Source organism: Phaethon aethereus (genome assembly GCF_964289735.1).
Source record: "Phaethon aethereus genome assembly, chromosome: 13".
Taxonomy (NCBI): domain Eukaryota; kingdom Metazoa; phylum Chordata; class Aves; order Phaethontiformes; family Phaethontidae; genus Phaethon; species Phaethon aethereus.
In genome coordinates this window covers 22,386,043-22,413,242 of record NC_138589.1, presented here as the reverse complement: position 1 = coordinate 22,413,242, position 27,200 = coordinate 22,386,043, and the positions used below count along the sequence as shown (strand labels likewise).

The following is a 27,200-nucleotide window of genomic DNA, read 5'->3' as shown; positions in this document are numbered from 1 at the left end:
CCAACAAAAAATATTCTGCAAGGGATCCTACTGACCCCCAAAACCCTTTGAACTTCTTTCTTTAGTTTTTATAAAATAATTATGCAACCACCCTCTAAGAAATGAAGGTAGCAACCATAAGTGGAAGATTACAGGATGAGGGAATGGGGAGTAAAGGTACAAAGGGGAGAAAAGCTTAGGCGAGTCAATGGATTGCAATCTATCTGGCTAGGAATGAACAAGACAACATCAAATGAGAAGCCGTCAGCTGGACCATACAAAAGCTAAATGTACACAAAAGGGTTTTTTCTTTTAAATCTACCATACTGCTTCAGTTCATTTCCAATGCAACAATCTACTCAACACCAAAAATGGTCATATCTATCATAAATACAGAAAGTCAGTTGTTTTAAAACTTATTTTTTAAGCTCCGAGTCCTCAACACTCTTTGTGTGGTTTTTTTTTTTTCTGAAAAGTGGGAGTGCTTAACTTTTCCCCTTGAAATTGGCTTCAGCAGAAAAGCTACCCTTAAAATCCCCGAAAAGCTAAAGCAGTTCACATTGTTTTTCTCTTGAATACTTTCTGCCCATTTTAAATTAACAAAAAAAAAAAAGAAAGGAAAAAAAAAAGAAAAAAAAAGAAAAAATCCTTTTCTGGAACGAAAACGAAACAAAACAAAACAAAAACCCCAAAACAAATGAAAGAAATTATATATATATATATATATATATAAAAAACAATGATTCTGAAAACAGAACAAAGTGTGAGCGATTGACCTGAGAATAAAAAGACATTACATTTCTTTTTCTTTTAGCAAGCCATTGGTATCTGAATGCTAAGATAGCAAGAAATTTAAAACTGTAACAAGGTGGGCTGCTTTCCCATACAGTGCATGCCGGCCTCTGCTGTGCTATCGACGTGGGGCGTTATTGAAAAGGGGCAATATACACGGGCTCAAGCTCCGAAGACAGTAAGGAGGCAGCACGGGCTTTCGTCTCCCAGACCAACAGTACCTTCGAAAGGACGAATGTAACTTTTTTTTTTCTTTTTTAACTTTTATTTTATTAAAAGGAAAGGAAAAAAGAAATGTAAAACCCACCGGCATCGTTATATGGGAAAACAACCCACGCTTTTTCTTTTCTTTTTTCTTTTTTTGGTTAGAAGCTTTGGAATTGCAGTTAGTCTATTTTTGAAATTGGTTTGTTATTAACTTTTTCATTTAAATTCATTTTCATTGTTCATCTTCAAAGCTTACAATCTGAAGGTGTCCGTTCCTACGCTAGCTAGACCACTGTCCTTGGGGCAGCCGGGGTCCCGGGGCCCCTCCGCCGGGCTCGCCGGTCCATCTGACTTTTGGCTAAGATCCGTGTCAGACTCCTCCGAGTAGTCGTCTGTTGGCATCGAGGGCTGAACCCCTGAGGTGCTGCATGAACTTGAGGTAACCGTTGAAGATGAGGAGAGAGGAGGGAAGGGCGGCGGCGGCGGCTTCCCCGGCGGGGCGCGGGGGGCCGCGGGGGGCCAGGGCTTTCTGGAGGCGTGGGGGGAAGCCGGGGGGGGCCGGGGGGGCGGGGGGCTGTCGTTTGAGTGAGCGGCCGACTGCGAGGTAGATGCGGTGCTGGGGTCGGGGGGGCAGGCAGAGTGAGGTAATAGACTGGGGTGCTCTTTGGCGTTTCTTGCTGCTCTTGTGATTGTTCGGTGTTTGTGCGGGGCTGACTCGAGATGCTGACTGAGGGCCTCGTCCCCGCACACCGTGCTCTCGCACGCCACGCACTGGTACGAGCCGCTGCCCTGGCCGCTGCCGGCGGGCACCTGAAGCACCATCTCCTGCAGGTTCGCCACGGACTGGCCGAAGCAGCAGAGGGACTTCAGGTGGTCGCTGGCCGCCTCCTGGTCGCCGAAGCCCGCCTGGCACTTGCGGCAGACCAGCTTGTACTGCACCTTCGGGACGATGAAGGGGTCGCAGAGGGAGTCCGCGCCCTTGCCTTCTGCTTCGGGCTCTTCTTGGGGTTTGGGCAGGAGGGGGGACACCTCGCGGGGTGCGTTCTTCTGCTCTTCTTGCTTGGGGGGTTCTTTGGCAGGGTCTTTGTCCGGGGTGGCAGCCCCCGCAGGGACGGGGGTTTGGCTTCCTTTGGGCTGCTGCGCTTTCTGCTGCTGCTGCGCCTGCTGCTGCTGCTGCGCCTGCCGCTGCTGCTGCTGCAATGCCTCCTGCAGACTCTGCTGGTATTGCTGGTACTGCTGCAGCAGGGAGCCGGGGGACAGCCCCAGCAGCGCCTGCGACAGCGCAGGGCTGTAGGGGAAGAGCCCCTCCATCCCATACATGGGCTGCAGGTACCCGCTCTGCAGGGCGCCGGGGATCTGCGGGGCGTAGTAGGGGGAAAAGCCGGGGACGAAGTAGGGAAGGAACTGGCTGGTCAGCAAGGTGGCGGGGTCCGAATTCAGGGCGGCCTGCAGCGCCTGAAGCTGCGCAGGCTCTACCGCGTACTCCATGGCGGGCAGCGGCGCCGAGAGGCCGCCCGCGGGCGCCTCCCCCTTCTCCTTTTTGGGCCCTGGCAGCGGGTCCCCCTTCCCCTTGGGTGCCTTCTCCTTCTCTTTTGCCTTCTCGCTCTCCTTCTCCTTGCGCTGCGGCGGGGGCGGCTGCTGCGGCTGCGGCTGTGGCTGCGGGGTCGTTGCCGGCGGCTGCTGTGGGGCCACAGCCGCTGTGGCTTGTGCCAGGGTGGGTGAGCTCAGCGCGGCCGGGGGCTGCTTATTTGGTAATCCAGAGGTGGGGAGGCCGGGCGAAGGGACGCTTGTGCTGGGCAGGCCCATCAGGTTGGGTTTGGGAGAAGTTAAAGCTGCAAGAGGGAGGAGAGAGAGGTGAGGAGCCACTTGGCGCTGGGCAGGCAAAAAGCACCAGGCGGGGTGACCCCGGCCACCCCGCAACCGCCCCTGCACCGCCGTCCCCTCTGCGGAGGCAGCGACCGGCCCGAGCTCACGCGCTGCAGCAGCGTGGGGCGGAGAGCCCGTCCACCGGTCCGACTCCCTCTGGGACAACCGCTCCTCTCCCCACTCCCTGAGGCCTGGTGCCGTGGGACGTGCCTCGTCAGCCCCCGTCACCCGCAGCTGGCTTGGCCACGCTGCCCAGCAGCGTTGAAGATGGTGTCTCTGCCGGGGACACCCTCCAGCCGCCTGGCGTGCTCAGCACAGCTCTTGCTTTACCGGCCCCTCTGACACCGCCGAGCGATGAACAGCTGATGTCTGGGACAGGCACTTTTCCTACACCTGCACTAACGGGTCCTTCGGCCAAAGGACCCCAGCAGAAGGAAGGCACTACGCCAAATGGCCGTAACGCTGGGCACTGCCAATCTCGTTAAAATCTCCACAGATTAGAAAGACCTGGCCATGGCAACTGAAGAGGACCGAATAGGCTAAATGTAGGTTATTTTGTCCTAATTAGGCTGATGTTCACGAATCCACAAACCTCTGATACAACCCCTTCCTTCCTTCCAAGGCAAGAGGTTTTGGGTGCACAGCTTCTGAGAAATTTCAGAGTTTATGCGGTATTCAGACATCGCCCAGGGCACGAGCATTGTGTTTTGGGTGGAATGTGAATTCTGCCCACCTTCCCAACAGCAGGAATAGCCAGTAACAACACAGTCCCCTGGTGCCGATTTCTACTCTCACGGCTGATAGCAGCTGAGGGCAAGAGCAGTGCAGCTCCCGGAGTCACATCCATTAGTCACCTCCACTGCAGCTGGTGCATGTGCTCCTAAAAAGGAACGTTTTGCTTGGGAAGTCCCCCAATGTCATTCGGGGAAAATAAAACAGAAGGCTCTACCGTTCTCCCGGCGCAGCCCCATCTGCTCCATGGCTCCGGAGCCAGGAACGGGCTGCAGGATCCACCCCTGCTGCAAAACCGTTCAACACAATCTAACCTTTCATGAACAAAGCCCGAGTCCTCAGAGCTGCGACGGCGACTGTTTGAAGGCAGCCTGAGTACCAACAGTCGCAGAACAGAATCGGCCATGGAGGCACATGACTTTTATTGTAGGTTGCACCTCTTCTGTGATACATCCAGGAGGAGAGGAGAGAGGAGAGGAGAGGAGAGGGGAGGGGAGGAAATGACCTTAACCATGCCCTGTGAAGGTGGTCTAGCCCAGAAGGAATCCATATGTCTCAACATACAGCACAGGAATCGCCTTCTTGCAGCAACACACTCCGAGTAGTAGCTGGCAGCTAAGGGGAGCAAAGCACTCTCCAAAACCTGGCTGCACTACATCCCGCTATCAACAGCTCGTTTGTCTACGGTGCTGCATTCATCCACCCATGCTGGAAACCTGCACCTGGCGCTGGCCTGCCGGGCAAGGGCAGGAGCCAAAGCTGCGGTGGCCCTGGGGAGGCCAGCCAGGAGGCAAAGAAGCCCCGCGGGAGGGCTGGGAGGAGGGCGGCCAAGAGCCGGGAAAATTCAGCCACGGCTGATGCAAAGCCCTCCCGAAACCTGCATCTGCTTCTGATGGGGTATTGAGACAACAGGCATTTGTGAAGGTATGAAGTGAGGCTCCACGCAGCAGCCTTACAGATTTCAGGTAAGGGCATATTATGGATAGATGCCATTGAAACCGATGTTCCCTGGTCGAACAGTCCCTGAGAGGTTCACGTGCAGGAGCAGCGGCTAATTCGTAACATTCCCGGATGCACAGCCTTACCTGCTTCAACAGGCATTCAGCTGAGATGGCCTGACCTTTGGAGCTTTATCTAAAGGCCACAAATAGTCTGTTTGACTTTCTAAATAGCTTAGTCCTGTCTAGGCAGTCACTGATTGCTTTTAACATTCATAGAACATAGCCCCATCTCCCCAGGACGCATGATGGTTTTTGGAGAAAAATAAAAGCAACAACATAGATTGAAGTTCAAAAAAGTAATTTTAGATCTTGTTACAAATTTGGGGTGCTAAGTAAACAGCGCAGAGCTGTCTGTGACAGGCCGACAACACCATTTGCCAAAGAGATCCTCTTGGCCTAGTTCTAGCCTCTGAAACGAGATCTTCGGTAAGAACAGAAACCTCGCATGACAAAGCCTTGGCACGCCAAGGTGCCCTTCAGGCGTGTAGCCAGGACTAGATTCAAGGAGCAGGAATGGGCAGCAGCCCTGAACAAAGTAATTTCTAACAGCAGCTGTTTTTAAAAATGGTTTGATTACAATGACCTATCCTACAACTACAGTCAAGAACGAGTTCACTTTTGCTCTGGGTGTCGTGGCAAGAGTTCTGGAACTATGCAAAAAAGCCTTGCAGAGGCTCTAATTTGCAGCAGAAAGCTTTTCCAGATTCCAGAAGAACTTACTCTGATCTTTTCTGCTCTCTGATAGGGCCTTCTGCCAGGGACATCAGCAACCATGCTACAAGGTAATCTAATCCCCTCTGCTGCTCCCGTGGAAAAAAGGATCTTGACTCCAAGAGAGTGGATCATCTTTTCAAAGGCCAGAACCCAGCAAATACAGTGAGATGTAACTCTTTTTCATTTGTCAACAGAAGGTATTTCAGAGATGAGCAGTAATGGAGAAAAAGATGAACACAGCCACTTCCAAAGGGAAAGATGGGTCTCTGGTGCTCTCTTTGGGTGTTACACCCAACGTCACTGCAACCACACACAAACTTCAGGCACTACTGATGCGATTCACAGCGAGCGGCTCTGCAGCCCGTGCCGCCTGCAAATGTCAGATGAGCTGTTAAAGTTCCATGTAGCTGCTCACACTTCTGTCTAAAGCTTTGATTTGCTTATCCAAAAATTTACCTCCTGGATGACGAAAGATGGCAATTTTATTAACATGACACAACCATGTTACCTGGCAGCATCTGCACTGAGTTTTTCAATCTGTTGAAAAAGGAACTTCAGAGTCAGCCTGATGAATAAAAGCATCAGAAAGTCTTTTTGGAGACTGATAGCACTCCAGTTTACAATTAAGAAGACAGGAAGATGCTCAGATCCTATTTGGGCTTTACTCCATGGATTATAACTCATCATTAGCCAATTAGTTCAGTACAATAAGAGAAAGTTACCGTTTCTGGACACTGTCTAAGAGCGCCAGACCTGTATTGCCGCAGTGTCAAAAACAAAGGAGCACAGCGGCATATGGTGTAACTGTACCAGGCATTGCGGTGTCATGGGCTTTGCAGCCAGAGACAAGACACCGGAATCAGTTCTCGAGATATGTCTGTAAACACAGAGCAGCCCTGGTGAAAGTCAACTTGAGGGATCATCAGAAGTAAACAGAAGTCTGCCAAGTGAAAGCAAGTCTCTCCTAGAGAACATCAATTACTTTGTCAGGAGTTGCAATTCAGACACAGGCATGTCTCTGGGATGCCATGGATGTAGCAGGGGTGAAATAAGGCCCTTGCATCAAGTTTTCTAGATCACTGCTAGTCTACTGAGCAGTATCTTCTACTGCCAGTGTTTGCTAAACATCTTATACTTTCCAGCCATCCACCAGCTACAAGGGAGGGGAGCATCCTCAAAAACCAAAGCCCGGTATCTGGGATTAGGCCACCCAAAGGAATACGCCAAATTTATTTTTTACGTAGTATTGTTAAGAAAAATCTTATTAAAATACAAAGTAGGTTTGTCCCATGACTACACCGCTGTTTGTTGAGAAGGTACTTTCACGTCCTGGCCAGCCATTGCTCAAAAACTAATCCACAGCAGCATCAGGATTTGTCCTGGAGATCACCATAAGGATGTTACATAAAGATGCTCCAGGTTTCTGTCACCAGTGCTACCAGGCACATCACACTTTTCTCTAGAAACAATATGGAAAACTTGGGATGGCACTACATAAACTGAATTTAATAACAAAAGGAAAGGTATAATGAAGAACGCATTCAGCACTTTAGACCTTATCCTGTTCTGTTTGATAAATCCTCTATTTTCCATTTCCTTGAAAAACTTTTAGTCTGTGCTAAGGAAACAGAGATATGCAGCATGTCTAGGTCTTGCTCTATTTCCGACTTTGCTAGAAAACCCAAGTTCAGGAATTAAAGATAAAATACCCATTGCTTATTCACTGTCAAGTAAACACGCTTGACTAAACGGCTGGGTATCCTGTTATCAGTCATTCTCAAGGGAACATCCGCTTGTGCTAAAGATGCGTCAAGTTAAGCTGTGTCTCTGAGCACTCTGCTAATATCCATACCCACCTGTGTTGGATGGAGTGAAGCCTGGTAAGGATGGGCTGTTGAGGCCTGGGAGCAAGACTGGAGGGATGCCCTGTAGTGCTGGGTATGCAGCAGGAAGGTTAAGAGCTTGCAGAGGGGTGTTATCAAACATGCCCTGCTGTTGAGCTGCCAGACCAAGAACCTCATTGGCTTTTTTGATCCGGTCCAGCTCCTGCTGAGCCATCAACTGACGTACAGTAGCTGGGTCAAAATACTCCTTTTCCTTATCCAACTGGCTTCCAATGGTTTCTTTAACTTTGGAGATATGCTGTTGAGAGAAGATATGGTCACGTACAGACAGTCGAGCGCTGTACTTGATGCCACACAAAGTGCACTCTGTTTTGGGTCCCTCGTAACTTGTTTGGTTTATACCAAAATGCTTGGCCATGCTGAGTTTGGACTTCTTCTCCTTTGCCCTAGCATTCTGGAACCAGACCTGAACAACTCTCTTTGGCAGTCCAATGTCATTGCCCAAGACCTCACACTCCAGCATGGTAGGTGTCCTGTAGTCATTAAAGCATGACTTAAGAACTTTTAGCTGGAGATTAGTCATCTGAGTGCGAAAGCGTTTCTGTCCGGGCCGATCCCCGCTCTCACCAGACTTGCTGGCTGAACCACTTGCACCAGGGCTGGGTGAGCAGGGGTCTGCAAGGCTGGATGTTTCACTATAGTCCACAGTACCTTCATTATCGTACTCTTTGCTGTAAAAGCTGGGAGCTGGGCTGACCAGGCCAGAAGACAGCCTATCTTCATATTCAGACATTGCTATCATGGCAGCTTTTGTCAGACCTTCACTGGGTCCTGATGCTGATTTGGTTTCGGTCACAATCCCTGTTGCACTGTCGTTGTCTGCATTCCCTTCATCTCCTGTTGTAGTGTCTGTGATTGCAGTGTTGACCGAAGAGCAGTCATCGTTGTCCAGCTTTGTTTGGTCAAAGCTCAGATTGACTGAGGACATGGAGGGGCTCTCAAAGTCTTCTATCCCTTCCACCTTAATGGAGGATGGACTCAGCAGAGTTCGAGGTGACAGTTCCATGCTCTTGTTCACTGGGGAGAGAGGAACACTCTGTCCATCACTGCTAGTTGGTGGCATGTGGGAAAAGCTTGCTCCATCAAAGATGTCTCCCTTCATTTGGAGACCCCCATCACAATCTAAGAGCATAGCAGACAACGTCAAATTGTATCCAGCTCTCTTGGCCTCATGCCAGTGACGGGATCGGATATGAGCTTCAAGAGCTGTCTTTGCTTTAAAGAGAGCTCGGCAGAAGGGACACCGTCTATGGGCTTGGGCAGGCCCGACAGCTCTGAACTGCCCCTTCCGTTCCCGTGCACGGGTGTTCTGAAACCAAACTTGCACCACGCGTTTCTTCAAGCCCACTTCATGTGCAATGTGATCCAACATTTTCCGTGTTGGGTTGGAGTCGAGCAAGTATTTCTGATAAAGAATTTCCAGCTGCTCTGGGGTAATGGTTGTTCTTAGACGTTTATCCCTTTGTGGTTCTTCTCCTCCAGTCCCACTGTCATTTTCTCCGGGGCTTGCACTGGCCTTTTCCTCCAGCTTTCTCTTCAGTGTATTCATTGTGGATGTTGGAGTTGATGGTGAAGTGGCTGAGCTTGCTGGAATCTGTGGTAATGTTCCAGATAGCAGCTGGCTCGCAAGTAGTGGATTACTGGGATCAAAAAGCATGAACGGCATATCCAGCGTTCTGTCCAGGAATGGGGGGTGGATAAACTGGTTCTGCGCACTGAGAAAATGAAGCTGCTGATGCTCCTGCCAATGCTCGAAGGAAGGAAATGCCAGCTTACACTGGTCACACTGGTATGGGATTAGCTGAGGAGGTAGGTTTGCCAGCTGTTGAGGGGTGGATGTGTGAATGGGTTTGAGGGAGAGATGTGAGAGCTGAGATGGACTTGGGCTTGACTGTGACAAGGAGCACTGAGGGGCCTGAGGAGGGGGAGGTGGCTGTTGCAATGAAGAAGGGGAGGATAACTGTGAAATCTTTTGGTGTGCTGAACTTGTCTTTTGTTCTCCTTGGTCCTGTTGCTGCTGAGACTCTTGCTTTGGTTGCACTTGCTTCTCTTGAGTTTGGTTTTGCTGTGTACTTGGAGGTTCAGACTGCTTTGGTTTCTCATCTGTAGCTTCTACTTTAGAACTATAGGTGGAGGAATCATCTGCCTCTGCTGTGAGCTGCAGAAAAGCTGAGGTGGTTGCATTGGCTGAGGACGTAGGTGTGCTGTAAGCTTGCGAGGGCATTGGTGTGCTGCAGGAGGAACTGGTTGGAGTCAAGAGCTCCATTGCATCCATAGAGTCTTCATTCTGGCTATCATCCTGTCCATCCTCATCCTCATCTTTGTAACAAAGCTTTTTCTGGTGTTTAATGAGATCAAAGATGCGCTGAAAGACTAGACTGCACTTTTTGCATTGGTAGTTCAAGTTGCTTGTTCTAATATACCTATCATTTGTAAGCTCCCGTCGTTCCCCGTCTTTGCCTTCTCCCTGATTCTCATAGTTTTTCCTAGCTTTTTGACGGGCATTCTGGAACCACACCACTATAACACGTGTTGGGAGGTTCAGCAAGTTGGAAAGCTGCTCAAATTCATCATCCTTTGGATAAGCATTGGCATCAAAGAAGTCCTGCAGGACTCGGAGTTGGTAGTCAGTAAAGCGTGTGCGGGAGGACCGCTTGCTTCCCCAGTACTCCTGCTTTTGAGGTTCTGGAGAAGGAGGCCGTGAGTCTATCTTCAATTCTTCCAGGCTGGTAATGGGAGGATTACTGAAGTTGTATGGGGAATCCTTGTTGCGCTGGCGTTCTTTGAAAAGAGTGTTTCTGAACCAGTGCTTGATCACTTTCTGGGGCAATCCAGATTTGTCCGCCATCTCTTTGATCTGTTCCTCACTTGGGGAATTGTTAATATCAAAATACTGCCGAAGGACTCTGAGCTGGTCATCGGTGATCCGTGTCCGTGGCCTCTTGTTCTGCTGCTGCTGGAGAAGGCTAGGGTTGAGCTGATGCTGGTACAGCTGGGCCAAGTCGGCAGGCAGAGGGTCTACGGGGCCCAGTTGGGGTGGCAGCTGAGCAGGTAACGTTTGCAGTGGCATGGTTTGCATCATAAGTGGTGAAAAGATGGGGAGCTCCATTGGCATAGAGAGTTGGGTGAGTGGCACAGACGGCTGGGCTGGTGCGATTGTAGGAGAGGTAATTGGTGGGGCAGAAGTAGGAATGGTAGGAGTAGAAGCCGGCTGAGGAGGTGCTGGAGGGAGCGGAGGTGGTGGCGGTGGAGGTGGTGGCGGTGGCTCTGGGGTCTGAGGCCGCAGTGGGTACAGTTTGTCATAGTGTTCTCTGTATTGTTTAGCAAATCTTTCTAACTGCTTAAAGGGAAAGTAATGTTGGTGAACATGCTCTTGGTGGCTCTTCAGGATGAGGATGTTTGAAAAGAACTTGCCACACGTATCACACTCAAGCTTTTCCAAGTTCTCACCTTGCTCTGTCTTCCCATTTTTCTTCTGCACCTTCTGCTTGTTCTCATTATACTGAATGACAAGCTCAAAGCCAAAGTTTTCCAGCAAGGCTTTTGTGGCATTCCCTCTTGCGTCAGAGGCAATACGCGGAGGCAGTAAGGAGGGCTCTGAACTACTGCCTGGTACAAAGTCCTTCTTCTCTTTGGGCTTCAAGTTATCAGGCAGGGACTCCTTAGATGCTACATTATTGTCTCCCCTCTCTGCACTTTCTCTTTCCCGTGGGGTTTCTTTTTCTTTCTCCTTCACTACAGATTTATTCTTCTTTTCAGGGTGCTGGCTCTGCTGTATAAGGACGGAGTGGGGTTGTGACAATGACAGCTGACCTTGCTGCTGCTGTAAGAGCTGTGGATGGCTCTGTTGAGGGAGCTGAACTTGAGCCTTCAGGTCCTCCAGCAAACTTGGACCTGTACCAGTCAATGTCAGCGCACCACTGGTGACAGGCAGACTAACTTCTGGGTTGAGCTGGAACTCGGCACTGGGGATGTAGAAAGGAAACAGAAGATGCTGCTGCTGCTGAAGCTGCAGAAGGGTCTCAGTGGTCATCGGAAAGTGCGGCAAAAGTGCTGGGTTGAACAGCTGAGACTGCAGGAGAGCAGCTTGCTGCTGCAGTTCTTGTTGCAGATGTGCCTGGACTTGGGCTTGGGCCTGGGCCAAGGTTTGAGCTTGCTGCTGCTGCTGCTGTTGCTGCTGTTGCTGCTGCTGCTGCTGCTGCCTGGATGCAATCATGTCTGCCAGCTTCTTTCGGTTTACCTCTTTGGGCTCTGAAGGGGAGGAGATATTAGTGCTTGCAGGGTTACCTAAGGGAGGAATTCCCACATTGTCACTGGATACCTGGTTGAGGAGGCTGGGAATGGGAGTTGTGCCCGAATTACTTGTGTTGGTGGTTGTAAAAGTATTACTGTTGCTAGCGCTCACTGGACTTGGTGTGGATGAACCCAAAGAGAGACTGCTGCTGCTGCCAGCTCCGTTACTACTGCCACTGCCCCCAGCAGCCTCCAGCTTGGCAGCACGAGCCTTGGTTTGGTGCAGGACAGACCTCATGTGGATCTCCAAGGTTGAGCTCTGACTATAGGCCACGTTGCAGGTGTTACACTTAAAAGGTTTGTTGTCTGGGCTGCTGGTGGGTTCGGGCTGCCCCGTAGCAGACTCTTGGAGGGCTCTTTTCAGTTTATGCAGATGAGAAACTGAATTGTAATGGACCAGGAGAATGTTCTTCTGCGTGAAAGACTCCTTGCAGACTGTGCACTTGTAAGGGCGAGACGGATCTAGGAATTTCTCCATAGTGAAGTTAGGGCCCTTCCTGAACGGTAAGGCCCTTTTCGGTTCTGAGCCAGAGTCCTCTTGCACCGACCCCGAATCGCTGCCTGTTGGGCTCTGCTTATCTTCCAAGTCACTCTCCTCCTCCTTATCTTCCTCGACTATTATAGTGTGGTCTTCTGTAAGTGAAGGATCGCCCATAGCAAGGAGGTCCCCGTTGACCAAGAGACCACCATACAGCTGCTGAATGTCAGCCTCGCTCAGCTCCAGATGGCTGGTTTCCAGGTGCTTCTTCAGGGCCTGGAAGGTTCGGAAGCTGCGCTGGCAGAGGCAGCACATCGTGGCCGCCCGGATGACGTGGTACTGGGAATGGAGCTGCAGCTTCTCAACGGTTTTGAACGCCAGGCTGCACTGGTTACAACGGTACTTGTAGACGTGGCGATCGGATACTGGCAGTTGAGGCCTCTTTGCGTGAACGTCATTGAAGTGTGTCTGCAGGGCCGCCGAGCTCTTGAACACCTGGTTGCAGCCCTTCTTCCAGCAGAGGAAGCCGGAGTCCTCCCTGGCAGAGCTCTGATCGGCTGGAACGGGCTTGGGATCTCCACTGTGCTCTGCACCTTCCGATGGCAAGAGACTCTTTCCTGAGTCCTCAGAAATCTCTGTGAAAACAAAGTTAGAGCAAACCTGAAAATTATGCCAGCGCACAAGGGCAGATCAACACCTTCTTTTTGTCACTAATATGTCCGTGTTTTTTTCTCTGCAAGATGATAGGTATTTCTAACATTTCCCCTCTATCTTCATTCATTTATTTTAATACCAGACCATTACCCTCATCATGGCCCATTGCATAAACCTACACAATTTACTTTCTTGCCCACTTTGAATATCTGGAAATTATGCACACACACACAATCCCCTAGTGCATTTATCACCTTTAATTCTTCCTTTTAAGTGAAGGCCATTCAGCCCCCTGTCTGTCGGTGCTGTTTTTCTTTGATGTCCTGCCTATTTTCCAGTAAGAAGGTTCATCAAGCTGAACACAGTATTTGAGTGATCTTGGTCCTATCAAAGCTAGAAACAACAGGAATGAAATTCAGGTCCTGCTGGCAGCAGCTCAAAAGGACACTTTTTGAGGGAGGATGGGAGAAGAAGGAACAAGCACTGACACTTTCCCAGGGTCTAAGAGCACAATCCTGCTGGAAAAGATGGTGTGATATGGGACCCTGTTGCCCAGGGCAGCATTAGCTACCTTGGCTGTGCCAGTGCTGCCCCACCAGCATCACTGCCTTGGGGCCTTCTGCCTGAGAGGAAACGACAGCTGTCTGCATTCCCAGATCCCTTATGGACCTTCCCGGAGGGCACAGAAGGAACACCAGCATTGCTTCCCTGCCAGGTTTGAGAGCAGACATTCTGCCCATGCGGAACGGTATTCTTGGGATGCTCTCACATCACATGACAAAGCCAGGACTAAATAGCCATGGATTTACAGCCATGCCTTCGTAACACAGCAGGCCAATGAAAAAGGCTGAGGAGATTTGGGCCGGATGAGGACCGCAGCAGCTCAAAGCTCCCCAACTGTATGCCCAGAGTCCATACTTGAGCTATGATGGCAGCAGAGCAAGTACAGCAGAGGTGGTAGCACAGTCGGCAGCCAGCAGCTGCAACCTGTGGCATTTCTCTACCAATCTCCTCAGTCCTCTACCACCTCTGCTCTTCACTGCTCATGTCTGGTCTTCTCCTTTGCAAGGACTCGACACCATTTCCATGTGAATCCCACATGGTGAATTTCCATGTGGTGAGCTGTGCTCCTCAGCCCTGAGCCGCCCTGCTCTGCCCTGCCCTGGGGACAGCGGCCCCTTTGTGGCACAGATGGAGGGAGATGGCCCTGCTGGGCACCGTCTGACTGGTTCTCAGGAGACAGCCGGGCACATGGAGCTCACCCGGGCGGGGATGTCCCCAGATGGAATCCCTGACCAGATGGTGGGAGCTGGGGGAGTCGTGGGACCCGTGGACCTTCATTGACCCGCACTCACCAGGCTGCTTCCCCAGCTCCTCTGCAGCTGAGTTCCCGTCTTTCTCTGGAGCGGCTGCCGGGAGAAACATGCTGCTGGGCATCATCACCTCAGGTGTTGTCACCTGGAGACAGGGAGAAAAGGATATGGGGAGAAGAAAAACACAGGAAAATATTTTAAACATCTTCAGTGGCAAAATTAGACACCAGTATTGTAAAGTCAGAGGCATCACTTTTCGTAGCTCACTGGAAGACTCATATTTATTAGACAAAGCTCACATCAGTCAAAAGTATTTCTACAGTTACATTCTGGACATAATTAGCAGTGCACACTTGAAGAATAATCTTATTATTAATATTTTTCCTTTATGTAGAATTCAGACTTTGATCATTGACAATGTTTTGTCATGGGCTGTGAAACTTCTTGTGCAACCAATTAGGTAGATAAGTTGAAAGGCCCACCTTAAGCTGCTGAAAACATAATAAGGCCCCTAATTAAATCATACCTCGTAAAGTACACTGTAATCTTGAACTAGGGAGCATTGCAGCACTGTTTTCAAAGTGTATCGATGCAGGAAAAGGAGGGGCATGAGAAAGAAAAGTACAAATAAGGAGAGAGGTGACAAAGGAAAGGATGAATAAGGAAAGACTAAAAAGACAGCGAATTGTTCTGCGAAATGAAAGGCTTTTGGTAACCCTTTCCTTGCTCTGACTGATGCGTTCCCTTCACCCCTCTTCAAGAGTTTGTCTAGAACCTGCACCATCATAACCAGGGCTTTAACATCAATATTTTTAAAGAGCTGGAGAGTTTGCATGCGTCAACCAGAGACGCTCTTCGGAAGAGTCAAATGCATACGCTCACCTTTTCCTGGCACACTGGGTTTCTTTGGGTGTATCCGGTCACACACAGAACAAACTACCTTGCTAGCAGTGTGCACGTGGTTGGCATCAGAGGCAGGACAGTATCGCACACCACCTGAAAAGCTGCCCCGCAGCCCTTCTCCCCAGAGCAGCCACTGGAAAGCCAGACCCGTACCACCGCAACCACCCATGCCATATGCCAGCGCCCGGCTGCCAGCACTGGTTAGTGACGCCTGTGGCAAGCGAAGACGCCTCTCCAGGTCCCAGCAGTGCATGCCCCACCCCGCTGATGCCCAGGCAGCACCCCCCTTTCACCAGGGCCGTGGTACTGGGAGGAACAGAAACCACCACTGAGTTGCAATGCTGCAGTGCTTCTGCTCCCAGCCTCCGACTGCTGGGGAAGTGAGGCAGACATAAACACTCCTAGACAGCTACGTTTCCTGGCAAAACAAGTCTCTCCATCCTTCTGTCAGATACGAGGAGGGCATTTGAACCTTGGCTTTCAGAAGAGAGTGAGTGAGGCCGTTATCTGTGTGCGGTCTACCTTGCCTTCTGCAAAGACAAGCACCACAAGGCTCCAGCTGAACTGCATGAGATATTAGCAAATCTGTGGTGAAGCTGAAGGTAAACCTGTGTGCAGGACATGAAATCTTGCTTATCTACGCACATGTCAAATGGAAGCAAACACAGGCTAGACCTTGGCTTCGCTAAGTGAATGGAAGGAAAAACAGCCCATGAAAAGCCTCAGAAACAAACGTTCGCTTATGAGTGGCTGCAGACATCTGAACCGCAGCGGGGAGGGATGCTGAGCTCCCTCCCTTTACTGGGATGGCCGGTGCGTGCGGGTGAGCGCCGGGTCCCGCAGATGTCTGCAGGAAAGGCAACTGCCACTGCTAACTCACCGGGAGGGAAGCTGAGCACGCCAAATTCGTTCCACCTTTTACTCTGAGCTGGACTATCTGACGGCTGTGGGTGGTGGGTTGGGAAACGTGAAAGGTCACTGGTTAATTCCTGGTAGCCGGGCTCAGAGGAGGGGGACGAGCAGGGACGCCAAGGAGGGCAGGCAAGAAAGAGCCAACACTCTCAGCTTTATCAGCAGGGAGAGCACTCTCCTAGGATCTTTAGAATTATGAAAAATAAATCATGAGAAATTTAAAAAAACCCCAACAGAGTAGAAAAATACCTAACACCTCAGCTGCACATCATTATAGAAAACTGTGGCTTTTTTATACGCATTACAGTAAGGCAGCCATCCCCGCTACCACACTCAGTACGACGGATCAGTAATTGTTTTCATACACTTTAATTAGAAAAACTCAGATGGCTATGAATAATAATGGAAAAGAGAGACTTTTGCACTTGAAAGGTTGAAGTCAATCAAGTGTGAATGACGGCAAAAAAGAAAAAAAAAAGACACCAATTCATCAGGCCTCTGTTGTCTCGCCGCGTCTTTAATCATAATTCCTGATTGGGATTCAAGAAGGCAGTAAGCAGCGGTTCTTTGTCTGCCTTCACCTTCCGTCAATTAACTCTCCCCGAAATATAATCATCAACCTCACATGCTCCTCTGCATCTTAATCTGGGTCTCCAAACCAGTAAGTCCTGCCCTATATGTGTTTAAGTAATTACCTTTATCTACCTGCATCTCCATAGCCACAGTTCTCACCCTACTTCTACCCCTCCCTCTACAATGAAAAGGAAAAAAAAGGGGGGGAAGGAAAAAAAAAAAGGCTGTAGTACATTAAACTGCTACAGGCACAAAATCCCAAAAGGCAAACAGAAAAAAGCTTGGAAAAAAGTGCAGGAAACTAGAAATTCTGGATATGGACGTAGGTCAACTGCAGGTAGTCCAGACAGCCACACAAGGCTGGCCCTGGGAAGCAAAACCTTGAAAATAAGGCACTGGTCTTGCTTCAGCGACCGCAACCGCTTTAGTCCTCTACCTGTTTAGCACCAGTCAGGTTTTTCCTGAAAGTGCCGCTCGTTTCCTGTGCCGTTTTCCACGCCAGGACTACTCTGTCTCTTCATCCCCCGGACCACCCCCAGCAGGTAGCAAAGATAGAAATACTGAAAATAGGCAGCACATCTCAAATCATTTTGCATTTACACTGCATTACAGACTGCCCATTTTGAACTACTGGTCCTTCTACCCTGCAAACCCATCCGAGGAGGTACCATTTCCTTGCATGTGCAGAAAATGCCTCGCACGTTGTGGCTGCTTGGGAGTACCAAGGGAGAGGAAGGTTTAGGAGGCCACGGCCACCTGACGAACAAGGAGCGGTGCTCTACCACGCAGCATTTTGTACTTTAGATGTATTTTAATGGCATTAACTGTTCCGGTGATAGAGAGGAATGCGTTTGTCTCGAGCACAGCCTGCGTTAGCGCGTGCGGTTGTTAAATGCTCTCTACCCCCCTCTCACCTGCGCAGGCAATACCTGGCATGTGATCCTGGCATCCAGCCTCAGCTCTGCCCGATACCTCTATCACCCTGCCGGAATTTAGCCTCTTCAACACCAACTGTTTCACAATGGCAACGTGTCAGTCACTGTGAACCATTACTAAAAGAACAACCCTACAGATGCAAGTCCGACAAATGTGATCTATATTTCCCTCTCCTTCTTCTGTACATACTTGTTTCGCTCTGCCTAACGTTAAACTCTATCCCCGCCGCAGCCTTCTGGCCCACAAGCCACCAGCAAAGCCTTCCATCTTGGGGACACCGCTCTGCCATGCCAGATCCACCTCTGTGCACAGCCCCGGGAGCGCCCGGCCGCCTGCTGCTGCCGCATCTGAGCGCGCCGCTCGGTCGCGCTCCTGACGTTATTGCGCGGAAGGCCAACGGTCCGCTCGGCCTGCGTCGCTCTTGACCCTCCTGTCCAAATGAAACCGGGAACTGGGGAGGGATCGGCAGCTCACTCCCACCAGCCTGGCACTTGGATACCAACACGTGGATCAGGTTCTGTTTGTCGGTACTTCAATGACTAGAGTCGGTGTCTCCAAGAAAACCCCTAATGCTGGGTCAGGCACTCAGGGTGCATCCTTCGCTCCCATCGCCCCGGCCCCATCCTGCTCGGTGGGACAGGGAACTTGCTTGGGTAAAGAGCGAAGGAGGGGGAGGTTTGGGCCAGAGACTGTGGCAGCCCCTCCTGCGCCCCACTTTGAAACATCTCCCGCGGGGTCTGTACTGGAGATGTGAATGCTGGCTGGAGAACTTCCCTCTACAGCAGGCTGCAGAGAAGCCAACTATCTGCCTTAGAAGATGGAAAGTTGTTGGGACAAACCCCTCTGCTTCCAAGGACACTCCTTTTTGGATGAAATTCAGATCCCCTTAAGCAGATAAAACGTCTTTATGACTACGAGGGGCACTGACATGCATGGGTACCCCGATTCAATGGCTGCTTCTATAGACAATGTGGTCCAGTGAGCGACTGTTACAAAAAGCCCAAGGGCTGACACTCCATGTCTCCTGCCTCTCTGCCCCATGAGCATCCTGCGCAGATCACGCACGCCCTGACACCTACAGACCTGTCACCAGTCTGGAGCACAACCTGCAGTCCACTCCTCACTGGTGACAATCTACAGCGGTGACAAGCGTGGCCCCTGCCACTGCCGGATCTACCAGATTTCAAGACGATGAACTGCAGAGCCGCTTATCAGCACGGGCCGGAGGCTCAGAGCTGCGACACCCCTCCTGCGCTGGCCCCGGCAGCGTGACACAAGCATATTCTTGGCACGTCTGAAAAATTAATCTTGGATAGCCTGAATAGCCAGCTCCCCTTGCGCACTGGCTCTGCCTGCTCTGACTTTCCTCTGGGTCGAGTGACCACATGTGCGGACAGTCTATGCAGCTCCTCCGTAAATGTCCCAAAATGCTGAAATCACGTGGCTTTGGAAAGAAAATCTCTAGAAGGGGTCTGAGGAGATACATTACTATCCCTATGTCCATGCAAGCAGGGGAAATACACATGCGATGCAAGGTTCCCGAACCAGACAAAGGAGGTAATTTCCATTACAAAGAGAGAGAGAGGGTGCTGGAGTGAAAAGCTTCATTAGACTCAGAGAGGCAAAGCGATGGCAGTATACCAAGGTCACTTCTAATTTAGACCATCTAATTGGCAAACATGGCTCCAAATGGCTATCATCTCACAGGGCTCAGAATTAATGAAGCCCGATTATTTTCATTACCTTCATCCGAGATGGAGAATGAGACACAGAGTGAGAGGGAAAGGGGGGAGTGAGAGGGGGCGAGAAGGAGGGAGAGAGAAAAATTGAATGACAGCAGAGGGGAGAACGCAGTAAGAAAAGACAATAGGAAAGAGGGAAAAAACGTAAAGATAGCATGAGGGAGAAGTGAGGATGGCAGGGAGAGGCAAGAATTACTCTGGAGCAAGGGAGAAAAGAAAAAGATGGAAAGATGGCTGAAACACTGGGAAGATGCCCTAAACCGAGAAGGAGAAAGCTGACAACAGAAATGACGGGAGAGGAACGTGCAGAAGGATAAAGCTGGCCACGGGAGGAGGGAGAGCTCCCCGCTCCCGGAGGCTCTTGGGAACCCGTCCCTTCTCCCGGCTTGAGCCCATCAGTCTTGTCAATCGACTGTGCAGGCGAACTGCACTTCACCCTCATTAAGGGGCTCTCTGCTGAAGCGGCGCAGGCCCAAGATTAGCAAAGAGGCTGTTACATGGAAAGATGGCGATTAGACCCGCTTAGAGCGGCTGAAAGGCCACGTAAAATTAACTTGGCCACTTCTGTTCACCGGCCCCACGGAAGGGAAGCAGCAGGAGATGGGGGTACAGCGGGAGCCCCTGCCCCACGCCATGCAGGGGTGCGGCGCGCGCTCCTGTCCCCTCAGCCTGTGGCTGCAGCCCCGCCAGCCCCCGTGCCAGTGCCTGGGCCGGCGGGGAGGACCCGGCCGTCCCGTGGGACGGGCAGCCCGGCTGCCTGCGGATATGGAAAGGACCGGGCACGAACAGTCAGCTCCGAGATGCAGAGCACAAGCAAGCAGCTGTTACCATGGCAACAGACATATTAGACACTGCAGGTTCCTGAAAGGCGTCTGATAAGGTATTATTAACTGGAGCCTCTTCCAAACGCCGAGCGCAAAGACGCTGTGTCGAAAGGGACCTGGCTCCCATTTACTGGACTGCAATTCCCTTGCGGTGGCACCAAGACCCGATTCACGCGTCAGACTGAGACGGGAATCTCAGCTACAATGAGCAAAATTAGCAACCTTTGACGCTGCCACATTCTGCACAGGCCATGCCGATTTCTCAAAATATTTGTCATTTAGTGCAACAAAGAACCTTCTTGACCCGCACGCCATTTGACTCGAAGCAGGAGAGGCAATCTTCCTGGCCAGCCCTATCCCTGGGTGCCACAGGGAACAGCGGCGATGGCAAGGCGCAAAAACCAGAGTGGCGAGAGGATGAGCTTCACGGCTAGGCCAGTCCCTGCGGTTCCCAGCTGGCGTCCTGCGCTCCGCAGCAGCGGCTGCGCTCACCTACGGCAGTGTCCTCCGCAGTACCACAGCTGCTTTGGCCACATCCTCTGTGGGGTGGCCCGAGCTCCTTAGCGAGTGGCTTCTGCCGGTCTCCCTGTATCCTGGAGGACACAGACCCGCTCGGGTCGAGAGGACGGGCCAGCCCAGCCGCACCCGTTCCAGACTGGACGTTCTGCTGACAGCCCGGCTCAGAAACGAACCCTTAGCAAACCGGTTACGCTTGCTGGCGTAAAGAAGGGGCTCGCTGCTCCTGTAAGGTCAAAATGTCTTCCATCAATTTAGTTAGAAGCTAACAAGGTTCGTTCAAGTCCTCAGAAGGTATTTACACACTTAAGCACCATCAGTCAAAATGGATGCAGGTCGCAGAGACGGAGGTCTTTGTGACGGGACAGCTCCTTGACCCAGGCGCACCAGCGGTCGGCAGAGCAGAGCTACGCCCCGTGAGAGCCGGCGGGCACGGCCGGCTTCGCAGGGTCAGTGAACTGCTGGTGCTCTTTCTCCCTACCTTCCTGTATGTTGTTATTCAGAGCGTGCCAGGACCTGTCAGCCTGGCTGGATTTTTCGTGGGTTTTACAGTGCGGTGCCTGCTTGGGGCAGATGTGGTTCTCATGGGTGGTCGGGTGGCCGCCGCGAGCCTTCGCAGCCTGCCGGGGCGCAGGACGCACCGTTGGCTCCTGAGGAGCCTGCCGGGGCCAAGAGAGAGGGCAGAAAAATGAGAGGACACGTAGCTGGTAAAGCCAAGGGGGAAGATAAAAAAGCATAAAGGCATTTGAGAAGTAGCCACAAGAGGACTGGAAGGGTGATAGAGAAGACAAGAGAACAGAAGAGCTGGGCAACGCTGCTTGTGCTTGCTCAGATGATGTCACAGGATGGGAGTTGACAAGGAACATGAGTATTACGACGAACACGATACTATTCGCTTCCGTTGTCAGTAATTGGCAAAGGGAGAAAACAAGCAGAAATGGGGTGCAATAAAAAAAATCACAGAGAGAAAGAACTAACGGGAATCAAAATAAACATTTTTACATACTTGGCGACAAGTTCTTAAATGCAGACACAACCTTGCCTTGAAGATTATACCAAAGAATTAACAGTGTAGAAATCTGACAACACATCCCATTTGTGAATTTAGAAGGGTCTTTTTGAAAATGTGCCTTATTAATTCTACCTGTATCTTAAACTGACACCAGCAAATGGAAAGGTGCACTCACGTGAAACCTATGAAAAGGGAATTAATGAAAGAAACATTCTGGGACTCAAAATGTTATTTAGTGAAGCGAGTGCCTGAGCACTGGCAAGTGGGGTAAGCCTTTGTGAGCATCTGTGCACCCCGACAGCACGTACAAGTCCCGCAGAAGAGGTCCAGCAGCTGCACACGACCACGTGTATGCCAGCGGCAGAGACTCTGGGTCTGCGGCTCTGAGGTAAAGCAAGCCAGAGCACAAACCCAGGTCTCACCAACGAGAACTTGCACTGTTAATTTATTATTTCTCACCAAGCACTAGCTCTCAAGTTAGATGAATTTTGATTCCTCGGAGACGGTGTTGGAGGAGGATTCCCGTGCTAGGTGCTAAAACAAGGATGCAGGGCAGAGCAAGAGCCTGGTGCAAACACATGTGTGCTGAACCACAGTCTGCCGTCTGAAGCTTCTGCTCCCCATCAGAATATCGCAATAGCAATCACAACCCCTACAGAGGCACAGTGTCGTTTGACAAACAGCTTGAGAAGCGGAGTTGTTACAAGTTTTGAGCTCTATGTGAAGACAGTTGACTTTATCTAGTGAATTTCCGCTGCACACTTCAGTAGCAAACTTCCTACTTCAGAGATTTTAACTGCCTATGCTTAAATTTTGATTTAAAACCAGGCATTTCAAAACATCTTAGAAACAGCACTTGACACAGTAGCTCTAGAATTCAACAGTCCTGTAAGGTTCCACCTCCGTTGGGCCAACAGCAGCGTATCCCTTGCTTGTTCAGGTTACCCTGAAGAAAAGGACTTGTTACACAACAAAAGCATTGTAATTTTGGATGGAGCATCTCCTCACAGAAGTAACAGATCCAACTTATCTCATACAACCACAACAATGATCCGCATTAAGTGAATGAAGCACAGAACACGGGCAGAACAATAGGACTGTCTCCTTTCCATGAGATGAGACCGCCAAGGGAAGTTATGCTATTGGTTCGTAAAATCATATTTTAAGCAGAAAGCTGGTATCTAATTTCCTGTAATGTTACCTTAATCACCCTGGCTGTCCTTCTTGGGAAGTGCTCATCAACACACAAGTACTTTCTCTCTGCAACGGGAGCAGCACAGCACAGCTACTGCATCACCCAGAAGCTTCTGTGCAAAATGCAATCCCATGCAAAGACCTCAGTCGTTAAAGGGAATCGTATTTATTCCAATGCCTCCACAGGGAAGTTACTCAGCCCTGCAACGTTGCCGGTTTCCACAGTGCTCAAGCACGGATAAGGTAGTCTCTGCAGACAAAACATGCAGAGATGGGAAAAACCTAAATGACAGAGCCCTGACAGATGACGGAGCTGCCCACTACAGCAAAATTAGCCCGCGCAGGTCAGGCCATCCCTTTACTCTTCATCTTTGCTAGGAAGAGAGCAGATGTGCTTGTCTACGCAGCCGCTTACCGTCATGATGAGCTTCTCGACACAGTCAGGTGACACACTGTGCAGATGGGTGAGGTGCAGCTGCAAATGGATCTTGTTGTTCAGCATGTCCTGGCAGAGTGGGCAGCGGAGCATGGGCTGCACCGAGTGCTGGGTCATGGCATGCACTCGCAGTCGATTCACGTCTGTGTTACTATACTTGCAGTATGGACACTGGTACATCTGCAGAGCACGAGAAACGAATCATGCAATTGTTACAGCTGCTGCTTTCCTCTTTCCTTACAACTGGACTTTAATAATTCGACACCTTCTCCTACCACCAGTTAGCGCCTTTCCTCCTCCTTCTATTTTATTCTTTGCTTTTGGCACATATGAAACAAATCACCTGCTTGAGATGCACAAAAAGCTGGGTTCTTCTTCCTTACCTGCTCCGATTTGGTCTCCTCTGAAGTTTTTGACCATTTAAAGGGGAGAGGTGACTCTGAGCTGCTGGGAAACGATATTCGTTTAGAGGATGCCGGAGGCTCTGTCAGCTCCTTCTCTGCCTGGCTGGCTGGTGCTGCAACAAAAAGAGATTTATATCAGGACAACCCCAAAGAGGCTTAAGTCGGACAAAGACAGTATTTCCATTTACTCTCCTGCTGTTTCTTGAAACACACACCAAGGTGTCGGAGGAGGATGAGTTTGTGGGCTAACTTGTGTCCTACAAAGCACGCCTGGCCAAAAAAAGTTCATTTTTTACTATCTTCCAGAGTAAGGGAACTGTGCCATTTATAACTAGAAGCAGAGAAATCTCAGCTATTTCTGTGGGCTGCTTACAACCTGTTAGGTGCAGGAGAGTCTTGTCCTGTGCTTACATGGGACACACAAACGCTTGGGCAGGCGCGAAGGCCAACGTGTCACCTCCATGAGCAGCCGGACTGCCTCGACAAAGCAGGGCTCACGCTCCTAGCTCCGAGACTGTTCTGCAGACCAACACTCCGGAACGTTTGCCGTGGAGACCGCCGGAGGCTGTGGCCTCAACCGAGCGACCTGCACGCTGCGCTGGAAGCAGCAGCACGCTGCCGGGACGGCGCCGGCCAGCCCAGCCCGCGCACCTCGGGGAAGGCACCTGAGGGCACTTCCCAGCAAGCGGTCCCACCAGAACCCCCAGGGCAGCCCGGCAGCAGGACCAGCCTACAGCCAGTGCTGGGGCGGGACCCGGACGACCTCGCGCCGTAACAAGCTGAGGAAAGGCGATTTTCTTTCAGCGAAGCAGAAAGAGGCAAAGGAGCCCAGAAGTCAACAGCAGAACGCTCTGCAGGGCCAGGCACGCCGGGCGGCACATCCCCGACCTCTGCCCCTCCCCCGAACCCCTGCAGTACATAAATTTGTGGGACATCTATTATTTAAAAACTGTAAGGACAAGTATATTATACACAGCCCCCGTCTCCTCCTCCCCGAACACACATTCATAACAGTACTTTAATCTGTCTCGAATCGACTTCAAACCCATTTCGCCCTTAATGGGAGTTATTCATTTTCACTTGAAAGGTAATATATGACAGCTGGATATTTAATATGATGGATCGGCTGCCGATTAACAAGGCACTGTAGCGTTCTTAGACCGGTCCCCCCATAGTTTTCCCCTTGTCTCTTATTCTCTTTGTGAACCCGCTGGTATCTGCTCCTTGTTTCAGAAGACGCCGTCAAAGTAAGACCCAGGTAAGCTGCTTCCTTCTCAAAGATCCTTCCATCCACTGACAGAAGCGGTATTTCGAAAGGTACCGCATCAGAGAGCGAAATACAACCCCCGTTTCTAACCACCCCCCCTGCCGTACCCCACCTCTAAGCGCTCGGCTGAACAGAGGCAGAGTAACTGCCAGCGGAGGGAGAGCTGGCAACGCCGGCGGATGGCAACGCCAGCGGATGGCAACGCCGCGATCCCCAGGCGTCGGGAGAGCTCTGGTGCTACTAAACTTCTCCTGGTAGAGTTGGCCACGCCAAAGCCTGCCGAGAGGCGATTCCCTTCCCCGCAGTGCTGCCCAGCTGCACGCGTGGCACTTCAGCCCTGGCTGGTTACACGGTCTCCATGCACGGACTACGGTCCAGGCTGTATCTGAACCCAAAACCCACAGAACCCCACTGTGCTGCCAACTCCATTAAGATGTCCAAATCTAGAACTGCTTTGTGTAAAACGAGGCTGTGGTGATAGGGCTTTGCCCCTGCGTGGAACGATGGGCTGCTTCTTGGGTCGATCCGCTGGCTGACCCCAAGACTCTCCCTGGGGTTCAGAGCTGGAAAGCCATTGATAACTACAGGACCAAGGCTGGTCTCCCTTACTCCTACTGATAAAACATGCTTGGAGCATGAGAAACACGGCACCATGCTGGACCCGCCTGCGCCCCTCCTCTGCCAAGGAAAGCGGTCCCTCCCAGTGGGTTTGGGGAGGCAGAGACCACCGCTGAGAGCCAGCATGGCGGCAGGCTGCCTTAACATGCCCTGCCCAAGCCTTGTGTGATGTGAGTGGCCCCGATAAGGAGGCTAATTGCTGTTGACATCATCCACTCCGCGGTGTGACCTCAGACATTGAAGCATCAGCCCCAATCAGGCAGTCAGGTGTCAGGACCAACGTCCGGAGACCCCAGGTCTGCCAGCACGGTCTCACAGCCATGTGAGCTCTGCTGCAGCCTGCGCTGGGCTAAGGTGGCAACGCCAGCCATGACTTTGGGTCCTGTTAGATGTCTCTGCCCCGGGCAGTGGCTATGTCTCCTACGTGGTCCGAGCAAGGTCGGTCCAGGCTCTGCATCTGTCCACTGCTGCTTCAAACCTTCGGGTGTCATCTGCTCCGCAGAACTACTGACAAGCACTGCCACAAGCTGTGCTGGCACCACCAGCCTGCAAGAGGGGCACGGGACACGAGGGCAGAAAAGGGAGACTGCAGAAACCTCTGCTCGTGCATATGGGTCACGTTTCCAAATAAAGGATGACAATGCTTTCAGTTTTGGCAACAGAGAGAGAACCATGAAATACCTTCAGAATTGCATTAATAAACCCAGGCGAGCTCTGGACGCTTAGGAAACCCCTGGTGTCCTCACTGGCGGTGGGATCTGCGCTGGCACAGCAAGGCACGAGGAGCTCGGGGAGACCCTGGTCCTCACCCCCTGCCACCGACTTCACTGTGCAGTGCTTCTAGCGGCTCACCAACGTGACTAAATTCAGCAACCCAACAGCCAACTACCCCGTAGCTGCTGAAGACTAGCTGTAACCTCCGCAGTCATGACAGGGCATTTCCTTATTTCCTTTCTACTGGGAAGCAGCCTGCTTAGAATTAGGGAAAAGTAAAAGGTAATTAAAATTTTACTTACCATCTCCAAAGTGCCCAATTTTATTAAATGCACTTGATCCATCCCGTAACTTTAACCCTTCAAAACCAGAACTATTAATGGTTGTCCAGACCCCAGAATAACCGGTTTGTTGCAGAGTTCTAAAAAATGCATACTGAATATTTGTTCTAAGTAGTATTTTTTGAGGTGACAGCTCAAGTGGGAATTTTAACACTGAGACTGAAGTTTATTGTTGATAAACAGCCAAATACAGAAAGTGACACATTCAGTCCACATCACAGATCAGAGGAATTAAGAACTCTCTTCTGCCTGGAGAAATGAGGACACGCAGCTCGGCGCCTGCCTGCAGAGCTCTCCAGCAGCTGCGCAGGACCTTCATGTCTGCGTGGAGCGGACGGGACAAAATGTCCTTGGCCAAAAACATCAAAAGGGCTTTGGCCCTGACCGGCAGCTCGGCACCGGAGAAGGTGGAGCACAACGCTTGTGCCCTAACCACGCCCAGGATCACGCTTAGAGGTCCAGGCCTTGCAGGAAAGAAAAAGGAATATTGGTTTAAAGTATGATGTATGACTATATACCAATTAGTATTTTTATTATTTTGACTCCTTAAATGGATTTAGTTCAGGTTTGCTGACCTTAGAGAAAAATCTGCATTTCTCAACATATGTACCCAAAAGTCAAGTGCAACGGGACGGCACTGCTGCCGGCGCGCTGGCCCGCTACAGCACTTCCCAGAGACCTACTTGCCTTCTTGCTCTTCCTTGGCAGCTTCTGCTTTCCAGAGGAGAAATCCTCCCAGGTGTGATTTCAGAGGTGAGATGGGATGCTTCCTTGGAAGTGGGGTTCCTCTCCTTTGCTAGGCCCAGAGGCAAAACGGGCAAGGGTCCCCAAAGCTGCCCGCTCTCCATCCTGGTGGGAGCGGAGTCGCCACCCCT

General features: G+C 51.0%; 1 protein-coding gene across 1 annotated transcript in view; it reads right to left on the bottom strand.

The window, feature by feature from the left end:
• Window positions 1–1,013: 1,013 nt before the first annotated feature.
• Window positions 1,014–27,200, bottom strand: part of ZFHX3 (zinc finger homeobox 3) — a 110,066-nt gene continuing 83,879 nt past the window's right edge. The window contains exons 5-9 of the mRNA XM_082005774.1: window positions 23,365–23,492; window positions 22,961–23,161; window positions 13,976–14,078; window positions 7,148–12,601; window positions 1,014–2,810 (exon numbers count right to left, since the gene is read on the bottom strand). Of these exons, the coding sequence (XP_081861900.1) occupies window positions 1,231–2,810; window positions 7,148–12,601; window positions 13,976–14,078; window positions 22,961–23,161; window positions 23,365–23,492 (7,466 nt within the window). The 3' untranslated portion in view covers window positions 1,014–1,230. The remainder of the gene's footprint in view (window positions 2,811–7,147; window positions 12,602–13,975; window positions 14,079–22,960; window positions 23,162–23,364; window positions 23,493–27,200) is intronic.